The following is a 15,025-nucleotide window of genomic DNA, read 5'->3' on the forward strand; positions in this document are numbered from 1 at the left end:
AACGCAGGATGATGAAACATGTCTCCGGGTGATGGGGAGAAGCTTTGCATCGCAAATCTTCAGCACATAGAGAGCGAGACAGAGAGAGCGAGGGAGAGACTGTGTGAAATGGAAAAGAGAGAGACAAAGATGATGAAGAGAGAGAGGAAGGGAGGGAAAGAGAGAGACCCTCCTATTGTTATATCCCTCAGTACTGTACATATCTCTATAAACATGCAAATAAGCAGCAGCAGCTCCGGAGAGGACAGCATAAACAAACGGAAAACTGAGCAAGAAGGAAAATAAAGACACACACACACACACACACACACGCACACACAGAGAGAGAGAGAGAGAGAGAGAGAGAGAGAGAGAGAGAGAGAGAGAGAGAGGAAAAAGGAGAAGAAACCAGAGCAAGCCGAGATTGCCCTGATTCCGAAAATCCACCTGGGTGTTCTCGGACAGCACAGGAAGGGGGGATGAAAAAGAGAGAGAACCAGCAGTGAGTGAGTGAGTGAGTGAGTGAGTGAGAGAGAGAGAGAGTGAGTCTCTATGCACTGAACATAGAAACAGTGAAATGTAAATATATACTCAAATCCAGAGCAGTGACTCATATCAGCAACTTGCAAATTAGTTGGCTCAGAACTTCAGACTGACTTCAGAAAAAAGCTAATGAACAATGAACATCTGAAGGAGATATTTTATACTTTTTACCCACATATTACTCACAGTACTGTACATATTTTGCATAAGACATCCTCCTACACATAGAGCCTGTTTATACCTGACCTTAACACGCATTTTGATGACCAGCTTATGTTCAAATTTCACGTGAAATCCTAATTATGATTGGATAACAGTCCGAATTAATGCAAGCCTAAGTCTTTTTGTTTATACTCTGGATCAATAAGTGTGCAAACCAAGCTTGTCAACTCAAAACTGAGAAAAAAAAATAATGGGCACTTGTGAGCTCAGACTGTGCCTTCAGCATGGTGGTGGTAGTATGAGGGAAGACTGAATGAGGGAGGGGGAGAACTCTGAGAACTTGCCTGGAGTTCTGGGAATTCTTAGGCTTAGGATAGGGTGAAGTCTTAGGACTACATGGGCCTTCAAACAGAGGTTTTTCAGAGCTACTCTATAAACAGTGTTAGAAAAAAAGAAAAAAAAAACCCCAAATTTCTCTGTTGAAAATGGTATCATCTCAGTTTAATGTCATTTCAGTGTATTCAGTGTAACAAGCATAAAAATGACTAGTTGTATGCTGATGTCTCAGTAACTAGCTAGCTAAATTTCCCGTTCTACCTTAAAAAGTGCAGCAGTTGTGATGCCTGCAAGCACCAGAATGTAACTTCTACTCCATTTAAGGTGGAACTGGAAAACTTGAACAAGAAGCTGGTGAATATCTGACTTTACCTTCATATCACCAAAGAATTAGGGGTGGGTGATAATAAATAATTACTGTATCTGCCTCTATGAAAGCATATGATGCTCTACATTTAAAGCCCAGCAGTGAGGAGCTGAACTTTACCCTTCTCTGCTGTCACTGCAGACTGCCAGGGTTGCCTACAGAGCAGCACTAGTAGCTGTTAATGAAATAATGTTCTTTATATTTGAGGGTCCCATTTCGTATGTGAAGATTTCAACCACTACCCCTTTGTAAATCAGTTCCAAGGGAAAAGGTGACACTAGAAAACAAGGGGTAGAAGTAAAAATAAAAAATGCAATTGGGCCTTAAACAGCTACACTTACTGATCATTGTGGGTGAATTCTATGGGCACCCCAGTACAAAACACACTGCCATGTTAGTGATAGTGCTGTGCTGAGAATGGACCAACATCCAGATAATATCCACTCAATGGTGGCCTTATAGTAGTGCCTTTCCATTGAAGGATGGGGTAGAAGGGGGAGCAGCAGTCAGTAATCGGACAGTTATAAACAGCACTTATATGGAAGGTGTTTCTCATATAAAGGCCAATGAGTGCAGATACGAGATTAGTGTGACTAAGAAACGCCTTTGTGGTGACTGTGAAATGTTTCTAAAGCCAGACAGTGGTGCACAGTAAGAATGTGCAGCTAGACAGCTGCTCTTCCTCAATCTTCCCTCTGTCTATCTCTTGCCTCAGGGGGAGCGTGACAGAGCAAATTAAAAACAAAGGGCAGAGACAGAAACACTCCTGTCCAATCAGTCCCAGTAGGCTTTTGGAGACCAAGGCTGCCACGCTCCCATTAGCCCTATCAGGCCTGGAAATCAGCAGCTGAAGAGGCACCACTATCCATTTAAAGCAGTGGTTTATGATAACACTATTGTTGCTAGGAACGAATGAAAGCTGCTGTTGGGCAACAACGCTGGAGACATTATGCTAATTGCACCGCAAGCTGCTGTTCATCTTCAGCATGTTAAGGTGAGCCATTCCTTTAAGGAATATAGGGATTGCTGCCTCATTTCGTTGAGCGAATCCCTCACAATTTCGAGATTACTCCTCACTCAGGGATGCTGCATACCTCCCTCTTCATAAAACAAATAAACCTAATAAGCCGACACACTCCGCCTTAAAACCATTTCACACGGCGCCGCCTGTCAAAAGGATGAAACCATTTTTTTTTCTCGTTACAGACACTTTCCCCCCACAGACACCCTAGCATTACTCCACGGGGGACCTTAAATATACCATTACTGCAAAAAAATGCAGACATGAAAGGAGGCATAAATGACCACAATGATATATTACTCCATATAAAAAATGTGCCACTTACGGCCAACAAAGCCCAAGGAAAAGTGGAGGATATACAATCAGAAAGAAAATGACTTCTGGTGGGCTATGATGGACTAGCCAGACTGTAAATTCTGCATGGGTGGTCTCTATCATGAGTCATTTATGGAGGGAAAAATGGAATTGTGTAGATCAGCGCACTATTTTTCATTACGGGTAACTGCATTTCTCTCTCTCTCTCTCTCTCTCTCTCTCTCTTTCTGTCTTACTACTGTCAATTTAGTGTGTAAAAATAAATTCCGCCACATATGTGTTGAGCGTGGGTGTGCTTTGGTGTGTGCGGTTCCCGCAGTTACCCAGGCTTGTTAAAGCTCATAAGAGAGTGACAGCGAGTCACCTTCACTTTGTCCTATTATCCGAAGGCCCGGTCAATGCCATTGATTTCTATGCAATGCAGCAAAAGCTTTGGCGTGCGAAAAGGAGTCTGATGGGAAAAATTGGCCCTTAAATCCTGAGGCTAGGACAAAGTCCTGCTGTTATCTGTGGAAATGACTCATGATCAATTCCAAAACAGGACAACATCACTTCCTCTTTCTCTCTGCTTACTCATCCATCATGGGCTGTGGATCAGTGAGGAATAGGACTCCAGTTTGAGAAACTTCTGGGGCTGAATAGAGGAAAGGTAGTGTAAACCTCTTGCATGATCATTTGACAAGTTAAAACCACTACAGGGGTTTGAGTTGTGCTTTGGGTTTATCTTGTTTTTCACTAATGGTGTCCAAACTGGTTTTCCATATTGTATTTGTGGGTTGAGCTAATGGATTTATTTAATAATTGAAGTTTAAGAGAAACACCAAAAGCAAAAATCTTCCCTTCCTCTAAGATCTACCCATCACATAGATATATGGATCTGGCCCTATTTTCTATTTATTCTATTTCTAGAATGTAACGAATGATGGAAATCACTACCCTTATTTTAGTAGTCGGGAGCACTAGGAGAGCACTGGCAAACACTAGAGGACAGCCTCAGGTTCAGAGCAACAGAGGGTCAGGTGAAAGGTACAACTCAGGAAAAAAACTAAAGGTGCTAATAGCTGGGAAAACAAACTGGACAAGAGGTTACCGGCTGAGTCAGAGCAACATGCATGTTGTAGCATGAACTCAAGACTGAACGGTGAGCAGCGTGTGAGCTCCCCTTAAGTAGGCCGACAGCTGCTACCACTCAGCCATAATTACGCTGTCCTGGCTATGCAGCCCGTCCTAGTGACCGGAGGTGGCCTTTGGTAGGTTGCCTGGACTTTACATAGAAGGGGTTACTGCCAAATGCCAAAGGGGTTATTGGTATCAAGCTACAGGAAAACATCAAGCTGAAGCACATCTAAAGTACATGTTAAATTCATTAACCCTCATGAATTCCATTTTATTTCAGGTGTGGTCAAACAATTTCTTCATTACAGCAGTTAGTATACAAGAGCTTTTACCCAGGTCCATATCAGAGGCTTTCTGGCGGTGGGAGTAAGGAACGTTCTTGTAGATGGCATCTAAGATCTTTTCTTTCACTTGACTGATGGTGTCACAGTTCAGCACCTTCACCTGAATCTCTGGGCTCTTCTCATTGTCTGGGTGAATGCAGTTCACCACCTGAAAGACAAAAACACAACCAATGCACAATTAGAAAGCAGCAGTTATCACGGTGACAACAAAAGCATGCTGAAATATTATACATTAATTATTTCTCCCTGGTAGTTCAAACCAACAGAGAAATCCAGTCGAAAGTGCACATTCAAAACTTTTATTACACACAAGCTAGACTGCATTGTAATCCACACTGTTACTGAATAATCAGCCTTAGGATGCAGCAAGTTATGACTTGAGTATAACTAAAGTTATTGTTTTGTTTACAGTCCTGTTTTTCAAAACTGCCCATTTTTTCTGCCTTTTCATTATTTTTTGACATTGAAACAAATGAAAAAGGCTCAGAAGTGCAAACTCTTAGCTTATCCGCAGGAGACAGTGGAGGGCACATTCTGGTTCTGTGCCACGAAAAAATATCTTTTATATTTTGCCAAGATGTGACATCAAAACAAACAGATAAAAGTGAGTGCAACATTCTATACTGCAATACATACAGAAGCTAAACTGAATTTAAATACAATTTATTACCTAAATAACAGCAAAATAACAGACAGACAGATGGATGGATGGAAGGATGTACAAACAGACAGACAGACAGACAGACAGACAGACAGACAGACAGACAGACAGATAGATAGATAGATAGATAGATAGATAGATAGACAGATAGATAGATAGATAGATAGATAGATAGATAGATAGATAGATAGATAGATAGATAGATAGCTTAAAAGTGTTTAACAGACATCTGGTTAAATAAGCAGCGTGAGGCAGATCATCTACGTGTCATTGCTGTGATGGCATGTCTGTCTGTCAACTGCAGAGGTGAATAAGTGAATAAACTGTAATTGTGAGTGTGAACGTGTGAAAGCCGGCGTAATGTTCGGGCGCCCCAGGGTGCCAACGCCTCATGCTACCATTATCCTTCCCTGCTCCACAATTAACGTAATAATTATCATCATATTCTTCATCATCGGACTTGTCGTATTTCAGGATGGGCATGACGGCGATGATGATGACTATCATCGTCAACTGCGGTAATTACATGGTCCAGAGGAAAAGGCAATTTCCATGAGAAAGGGGAAATGGAGTGGTTTTATAGATCTTCTCTAGACTACTGTGACTGTAAGTGTCTATTATCATGAAATAACCACATGCTAAGGGACCTCAATCACTTATGGCATACTGCAGGAATGGCCTCTCCTACCTTGAGGGCCATTACTGGAATCAATATACTCCATTAAAAGGCCCACACGGTCCCCCCTAAGACTACTTGTTTACACAGAATCCAGGTGTGTGTATATAGTGGGCTCCAAAATGTCTGAGACCACAAGTGAAAATGTTCTTCTTTATTTTACAGAATTTTATAGAGCCCCTCTGGTGACATCCTGCATGAATGAAAATAATAAGTGGCCACAACTTAGTAAGGCATGGGAAAAAGATGATTAAGTTGTGGCCATGATTATGTAAGGCGTGGATACGAGATCCTACTGTGTTGCCATAACTTAGTTACCATTAGTAACTGTATTATTTTTATTTATATAAAATAAAAGGGCTCCATAGAGTTTCATTATTTCTTCTTCATTTTAAATGTCTTTGTGTCAAAATTGTCAAGATTTTAAAACCGTGTGCTATTTGCAGGTTCAAAAGTAAAAATAAATAAATCTAGATTTTCAATGTGGTCTCAGACTTCACTGCATGCACTACACTGTACAACTCAGCCAGGCAAATTGTTTATAACTAGTTTGGAACTATTGCTATTGCAGTGGTATTAACAATATTGTACATATACTACCTACACATATGTGCTGCAAATTAAAACATAAGCATTTTATTGGAAAGGACATTCTCCTTCAATTTGAACTCTTCCTAATGATGATTTACATCTACAGTTCGATGAGAAACATGATTGCTGGTTTAACTGCGGCAAAAAACTGATCATAACATAGTTAATTAGTTCATGTACTGCATAATAGGAAGAAGTTATTTTATTTTCATGATACAGTTATAGTTCTACTCTCTACTGCTGGAATACATGAGTATTCTGCTTGATACATGAGTAAAGTGTTTGAAAATGGACATATAAGAGATATAGAGCACCCATACTGTAATACATGCTAGGATAGGACAGCAGGTTAATCTCTTTATGTCGTCACTCTTTTTACTCCAGTGTTTTATTTATATATATGTGTGTGTGTGTGTGTGTGTGTGTGTGTGTGTGTGTGTGTGTGTACAGTATACTAAGCTATCTTAAGCTTTATGGTGTTTATCTTTTTTTCTATGTTAACTTTGCTGTGTCGGCCTTCCAGCTGAGGGTGGATGGGTGGGAGGGAAGGACTCGTTTCCAGTACCTGCTGTCTGTGAACAATTCATGGTAAAGTGGCAGGAGTGGAAATGGTACAACTTGCCTCATAGGTGGGGTTCATTGCATCAGACAGAGAGACTAGAATAAGTGAATTATATGGACCCTTTAAGTCGATAAATGATCTGTTCTTCTCCAAGTAAACGGAAACACCTTGAATTTTGTCTGTGGTATTGGCCAATACTTTACAGATACGCCAGACTGTTACAGGATCTTTCTCTCTGTCTCTTTCTCTCTGTTTCTCACCATCTCTTTCTCTCTGTCTCTCTGTCACAGAGCAGGTCACAGTGAGTTTGGGATACATATCACCCTGCAGATGCAGCGGCCCAGTGAACACCTCGCCCCGTCACACGACACGCTCTCAGCCCCCGGCTGCCAATAAGCCCCACAGAAACATGACAACCGGTGGTGACCTCATGATAAAGCACAGGTCAGGAGTCACCATGAGCTGATGTGTTTCCTGTCAGGCATGAAGATTAGTCACCACGAAGAGCAGCAGAAGGGGGACAGAATGCCCCCACTCACCTCTATCCCCTTTATTTTCACCTCTCTCCTCCTCATCCCTCCATCAGCCTCTCCCTCACTTCCCCTCTCCATCCCCATCCCCGCTCTGGGCTCCAGGCGGTCTTACCAGCGTCTTGTAGTCGATCTGCTGTCTGATGAGCTTGTCCTCGCTGAGAGAATAGCGTGCTTCTCCTGTGATGGAGTCGATGGGGCCTTTCTCCATCTGCTGCTTGATGGCACAGAAGAGGGAGAACAGAGGCTCTCCAGCACATTCCTGAAGTGCGAGAAGAGGAAAAACAGTGTGCCGTCATTCCGACTCTGTTACGCCACCATCTCAAACTCCGTCAGAGGCAATGAGGGCTCTCTGCTTCTTATTTTGTGGAGATTTCTCAACAGAGTGATGCTCAGTGCTGGAGTTTAGCCACAGATTTGGCTTGCTTACATTTAAATACCACAAAATAATCAGCATTTAATCGCAATACACAGTGATTATTCAGTTGGGGTATTAATCTTAAAACATATCACTCAGGAACTATGAAACAGTCAATAACTACTACACATTATTCAGTAATTGCTCATAAACTAATATGTATGTTGTATGTATACTTTAAACTAAGTTGGCTAAGTATCTCATTCAGGGTGAAAACACAGCTATGCAGCTGATCCTGTTCATAAAGATTGTGTATAGTGTAGCTGTTTGGTGTTGAACTCGTGAGCCATATTCACCTCTACCATCTATCTATCTATCTATCTATCTATCTATCTATCTATCTATCTATCTATCTATCTATCTATCTATCTATCTACATAGAGTACTCTGCAAAAATCAGATATCAGTCATTTTCTTAGTTTGTGCTCAATTATACTCATTAAGTCATTAAATTATTCATTTTTCAGCATAAAAAAACACAGAAAACTCATATTCAACAGGAAATTACACAGAAGCCTCAACAGCTAAATATATCTTTTTTCAGTGTTTATTGTGTCTACTATAAATATTTATACTGTCTTTTCAAGAGACTCATTTTCAGTTTCAAAGAAATTTTCCTTCCTCTTCTTCCAGGTGGTTGTTAGGAGTCCCATTTTAAGCCTTTAATCACTTTCTTGAACTTAAGTATTTTAAATTATTATTTTTTTAAAACTTATTTTCCTATGACTTTCTTCTTCCATATGCACATGGATTATCTTATATCTAATCACCTTAACTACAAAAAGTGAATAATTTGAACTTTTTTTTTTGGAACTAATTATTTATTAAAGGATCGTAGAAAGATTCACAACTTCACAGCCAGGCCATAGTGAATCAGGTGCATACATACAGACTTGGGATTGATGCTACTACCTATTCAAACTCAGTTATACCACATTTTGACATTATTGACATTGCTGGACTCCATCTTTTAACACATTTCTGCTTCTGTAGTCTGTAAATGGTGTGTTACTTCTTCCGTATTATGTAGTTCCTATAGATGCTGAATCCAGAATTTAATGGCTGTTTGACTGGGAATTCAATCAATGAAGGGTGGCCTCTGACCTTTGCTCAGTACTGTACTATATGACTTACATTTGATCTGGTCATGAATCTAAATCGTGTGATGGGGCAGTGAGAAGTGGGGAACACTGAGGGCTGATGTGTGAATGAGGCTTTCTGAGAACAGAGCACACGTGCGAGCACCTGCAGTGCACCTCTGCCGGCGGCACCCGAAAGATTAGAGTTGGCTCTTTTGTGCACAACATCTCTCGTGCCAAATCACCTTGAAGCCCTCACATCTCTCACTCTCTTTCAGTCTCTCTCGCTCACACACACACTCACACACACACAACACACACACACACACACACACACACACACACACACACACACACACACACTTATACACATAATCCCCCTCACCTTTAGGAACTTGTAGAGAAGAAACGTGAACCAATTCGTCAGCATTTTCTCCGCCACAGACTCCGTCCTGGAAAAAAAAAGAAGCAGAAGACAAACAGGCGATTATCACAGTGAGCGTTACGCGCAAACACGATTACCGCGACCACGAAAAATTCACTTAACAAAGACGTCTCCCTGTTATGAATAGGACTTTGTTATACAAACATAATTGCCGAAACGTGAATTGCTTTTGCTGGGAACCGTAGCCTCCAGTCTCCCGACATGCCGAGGCCATGGTAATCTATGTGGTTTTAATATGGGCTCCTCAATTAAGAGCCTTTTATGATCCTGCAGGATTGATGTCATATGAACCTGTGATGGTGCTGTAATAACACTGGGCCTCATTATGCGCAGCGGCGGAGCCATTCAGCGGGAAATAGATCACATTACAATAGAAAGTGGCTGAATGCGGAGTCAGGGGCGCGCGCTAGCCAGCCGTGACTAACTAATACCATCACTTGTGGTCCAGAGTGAATGACTGATACACATACGTAATAACAGCGACAGGGGGAAACGTGAGAGACACGAATCTGATATCAGGTGGTGCGCGCGTGTGCGTTCAGCGGGGAGCTGGTGATCTGCCAAGGCGCCTTCAATGAGCTGTGGCATAATGCATCAATATTTCAGGATTATGGAATTGTTGGTGTACATGCACGTGTCTATGTGTGTGTGTGTGTCACAAAGTCCCCCCCTCAACTGCTCCAAATCCCGACTGCCACCTGCAGCCCCCCTCCCCTCTCTCCCACTCAGAGAACACTTGAGGACCTGCCACTGTGTGTGTATGTGTGAAGCTCCAGTCTTTCCAGTAAGCTGGCACAACACCTGGAAAGGATTAGTTTCCCCCTTGTTGTGCAGCCACTGTCTCAGACGGGCCACGGCGGACAGAACAAGGAGCGATCCAGGGGCCGACGGGGTCACGTTTCATCTTTCCTTTCATCTTATCTCCCTGTGTGCCAGCCATGCCCTGTAATCAAACTACCAAGCGCTCATCACGCCAGCAAATCCAGCCCAGCTAGACGAGGCAGAGAGAGGCTCGAATGGCCAGAGTAGGTCAATTCTGCCAGGACAGGGAATGGAATATGGAGCCTGAAAAGGATAGGAGGAAAGAAAGAGAGAGGGGGGGTGAGAGAGAGAGAGCGAGAGAGAGAGAGAGAGAGAGAGAGATAGAGAGAACTTGACTTGCTCCGTTCTAACTTTCTCATGTGCCAAGGTCCACTTGGCATTCCGGATTTCCTTTTAATAATTCCCACTCACTCTCCCTCCCTCCATCTCTCAGGCCCGCTTTCAATGCCTATTTAACACACCCTCACCCACTACGACTGACCACTCAGATGTGAGACATACCTACGTTACACAAGTGGCCAGAACCTCTGGCTGCTGCTACTGTTCAAAGCAGGCATGTCAAACTGGGGACCTTCTAGGCCAAAGAGCTGTGGAGATCGGCGTTTACCTTCGTCTAACACTCTGAATTCAGTTCATGAAGGCCTCGCTAATGTAGCTGAGAAGCTGAATCAGGTGTATTTAATGAGGCAGTGAGCTGAAGTCTGCAGACTTTTGGCCCACAAGGACTGGATCCTGACACACGTGGTTTAACCTACGCAACATACTAGTTTTAAATGTCAAAAAACAAGTACAACTATTTGAGATTATTTATCAAATCAATGTCATTTGATGTGTGATAATAGACATGTAGTTTGCAAAATGAGCTTCCATTACTTGTTAGCTACCTTAGTCTTGTAGCTCCACTGCAAAGCTAAGGAACCAAACTTCAGACAGAATACTTTTTCCCCAAAGTGCTTTAAAGACCAGACACGCCAAAGCCAAAGTAATCTACGTGGTTTTAATATGGGCTCCTCAATTAAGAGCCTTTATATGCTCCAGGTTTGATGTCATATGACCCTGTGACGGTGCTGTAATAACACTGTCCTCATTATGCACAGCGGTGGAGCCATTCAGTGGAAAATTGTTCATATTACAATAGAAAGTGGCTGAATGCGGAGTCAGAGCGCACAACCGTGACTAACTAATACCTTCACTTGCACTGCAATCTCCAAAGTGATTGAGTTATAATGTCAATATAATGTGTGCACCTCTCTCTTTCTCTATCTAAGGCTACCTCTCTCTCCCTCTCCCTACACGATGGCGGCAGTCGAGGGGGCGAGCCTGACCATAATTACCAGTGTCGGCCAAGCATCATGAACTCACTCAGCCATATCTTCCATTTACAACCCCCCCCCCTTGCCTATGAGGCCTGAGGACAAAGAGCATCCAGGCCCAAGGTTTCCACACCGCTTCCACAGCCAAATATCACTGGCCCCAAATGCTGAGGCAGCAAAGGGTCACTTAAAGTTAGCACCTGTGAGCCTGTCCAGTGCAGTAATATGGGGCACGGTGCTTAGTTCCTCCTGATTACACAGCCATTTTCCACTGGAGTGAAGTGAGAATTCCTGGAGGATTCTAGCATGGCAGATGTGCACAGGGACATTAAAACAGGGGGCAGTAAAGAGAAGGAGGGAGGGCGATTGAGGTAGAGAAGGATGTTATTTATATGGCAAGTTTTTTTTCCAGCTGTCGTTTTTTTTCACATCAATATATCTGTCATTTGTCTATCTAGGATTATTTATTATATATTCGGGCAAATCAAAGTCCAATTCAGTTATATGTAGGTTTCAAGCAACTAAGGTTTCATATAAGCTTCACCAGGTAGGCTGATTTTTGTATTGGAGCTATAAGGCTATTATATAAAAAATATATATATAAAAGGTTTTTTTAATATAAAAATATAAAACATAAATTCTAAAATATGCATTGACTTTCACACAGGCCACATTTTATTGTAATTTTTTCCCCTCCAATGTGTTAAATTCAGCAAATAAATGAGAATTCTGCATTAAAATGTGCACAAGTGTCACATCATTTAACTAAGGGCATCTAAACTTTTGCACACAACTGTAAATACGTGCTTTTGTGACATCACACAAATACAGTGAATTCAAAACAGGCTGTATTTACAGCTTAGTGTGCATATATGGACTATATGGACTGAGTGAACAATAATATAAACATTTAAATATATATGTTACCAATGTTTACACACCACATCAGACTCTTTTATATCAGAAAAGCAGGACAGTGTTGCTTTTCTGTGATATGGATCCTTTAATGTCTTTAATTATAGCTTTGCCGCTTATATAATAAGACTGTGTAAGTCATTTCAAACAAGTTACAAGGCTTGTTTTCTAACGTACAGAGCTGTCAGTATTAAAACACGTCCCTTTGCAGAACGTGTTAAGCAACACAGCTTGAAGTGAGAAATGACTTCAATTCACCATTCCAGCTCATGTGGGGAAGATTGGCCACTTAATGCACAGCAGAGCACCATTACGTTACCATCTCCCTCTTCAGGCATTTGCACAACCTATAATCAATGAAAAGTATTTTTGCGAGCTGTTTTTTATTCGCCTTTATAACACAATGAGGCTTCATACTGCAGTAAGACTGTTGCGTGCTCTCACAGGTTTACCTGTCCTGGCTCCGCCCCCTCTAGTCCCCTCCCTAGTCACACCTGTCATTAGTGTTTCCTTCTGTAGTGTGTATATAAAGTGCTGTGCAAACATTTAGGTACCTGAGACAGACTTAAGGTTATTTGGTCAGAAATACAGTAATATTCCAACTAGAAGAAGAGCATTAGAGAATAAACTTTAAGCTAGCTTGAAAAAGCTGTTGCTACGGTATTCCAGGTGGTTGCTAGGCCATTGCTTTAGAATCGCAAGTGGTTTCTACAGTGTTGGTAAGTGGGAAAGGCCAACTCTTGCTGCAGAGAAAAATCTTTGTGGGTTAGTTGAGCCAAACGGTGCAAACTGTTCAAGCATTTTTGACAAATGTTACCAGTGACACTACATATGTTTTTGAAATGTTAGTGTGGCTTTCAGTTTTGGGGTTTTTAGGTCTCTCTATTCAAAGAGAGGCCTGCTGTCGTATGACCACGGACGTTGCTAACTTTGCCGGTGAGAGGGCAGACTTTCGAATGCAATCTTATTATGTCATAAAAAGTCTGCTAAGATAATGTGATGACTACATATGCTAGGAGCATCCCATTCCTGTACCCCTTATCATAAACCAGTGAAAACCTTGCCCTAAGTATTAGTATCTGTAGAGTTGTGAGCAGCTTCATCATCATCTAGTTCCAGGATCTATCTCTGAGTAGGAACAACTGGGAACTGAACATGACACGCAGACAGAAGGCACAAATGACTCTGATGGAACATTTCTGATGCAGAGACATATGCAACAGGATGACCGCGTGCATGCGAACGCCTTCATCATATGCATATAAAAGTGAACGGAAGACTGGCTTATCACTCCCACACGGATCACCTAAAGAAAGCTCTCCCTTTTCCTCCGCCGCAGTTTTTATTAATGTTGGACGCGGCTGCGAAACGAGGCCGTGGGAGACGAGGGGTTATTTTTGAAAGCGTGTGCGGAGCGGAGCGAGCAGGACGGTGCTGGATGGCGCGGGAATGTGACAGATGGTTGCAGAAGCCGCTCGTTAGTTCGTTTTGCCTGTGCGTGTCTGTGAACTCAGGTTGGGGCAGGACAGATGGGGAGCAGCCATCGCACACGCTTTCTTGGAAAGGAAGAAGGGTTAGAGCTGGGCTGGAGCCGGCTGCCAAAGCCATCCTGCCTCACTGCATTTTAAACACTGATTTAGTAATCAAGGAAAAAATTAGAAGGGAGGGAGGAAGGGAGGGAGGAAGGGAAGGAGGGAGGGAGAGTGGGGGGTGGATAAAGACTTACTGAGAGGGAGACTATGATGTCAGATTACTTACTAAGCTCTTTTTAACTATTTTTGTTATTATGAGGCAGATGTGGGCCGCAGAATCAGGGTTAATCACAAGGCCAGCACAATATGGACAATTACACTCACCGGCCAATTGCTTGTTAACACAATAGCTAATCAGCAAATCACACGGCCACAACTCAATGCATTTAGGCGTGTAGAGGTGGTCAAGACGACTTACTGAAGTGCAGACCGAGCATCAGAACGGGGAAGAAAGGGGATTTAAGGGACTTTGAATGTGGCGTGGTTGTTGGTGCCAGACGGGCTGGTCTGAGTATTTCAGAAACTGCTGATCTGCTGGAATTTTCACGTACAACCATCTCTAGGGTTTACAGAGAACGGTCCGAAAAAGAGGAAATATCCAGTGAGCAGTCAGTCGTGTGGACGAAAATGCCTTGTTGATGTGAGAGGTCAGAGGAGAATGGGCAGACTGGTTCCAGATGATAGAAAGGCAACAGGAGCTCAAATAACCAACCAGAATCTCTGAGGAACGTTTCCAACACCTCGTTGAAAGTCTGGCACGAAGAATTAAGTCAGTTCTGAAGGCAAAAGGGGGTCCAGCCTTTTACTAGAGTTATTAGTACCTAATAAAGTGGCCAGTGAGTGTATATTCCACATACTGTCCTTTAAAATCATATTGGTTATTGAGAGGGGAACGCTGCTGAATTTTCAACATTTTGCATGATTATAGAGATAAAATGTAAACAAAGTCGTTTAGAGTGGTTCGGTGTGAAAAGCTCTGTTCTAGAGAAACTTGCCAGGTGAGAATTGCTCACAGTGGTGGTGATAGGAACCAGACATCCACCTTTAAGCGCTCCCTCACAGAAAGTTATATGATATAATATTTATAAATAATTATCAACATTACGTATAAAAACTCAGAGACCTGTAGGTTCACTTGTGCTTTTGGATACTAAATAAAGCTATTGTAAACATCAGGACCCCTGGTTCCTATCACCACCACTGTAAAGAAGTCTCTTTAATATCTCTAGAACAGAACTTGTTTCCATCGCAACCACTAAATAATGTTGTCATTCCCCTTTAATGTGACATGGTTTCGG

General features: G+C 42.3%; 1 protein-coding gene across 1 annotated transcript in view; it reads right to left on the minus strand.

Moving 5' to 3' along the window:
• Positions 1–15,025, minus strand: part of plxna4 (plexin A4) — a 432,713-nt gene that overhangs the window by 36,167 nt on the left and 381,521 nt on the right. The window contains exons 23-25 of the mRNA XM_037538616.1: positions 9,086–9,152; positions 7,319–7,465; positions 4,172–4,331 (exon numbers count right to left, since the gene is read on the minus strand). Coding sequence (XP_037394513.1) covers positions 4,172–4,331; positions 7,319–7,465; positions 9,086–9,152 — 374 coding nt within the window. The remainder of the gene's footprint in view (positions 1–4,171; positions 4,332–7,318; positions 7,466–9,085; positions 9,153–15,025) is intronic.

The sequence above is a fragment of the Pygocentrus nattereri genome, chromosome 1 (genome assembly GCF_015220715.1).
Source record: "Pygocentrus nattereri isolate fPygNat1 chromosome 1, fPygNat1.pri, whole genome shotgun sequence".
Taxonomy (NCBI): Eukaryota; Metazoa; Chordata; class Actinopteri; order Characiformes; family Serrasalmidae; genus Pygocentrus; species Pygocentrus nattereri.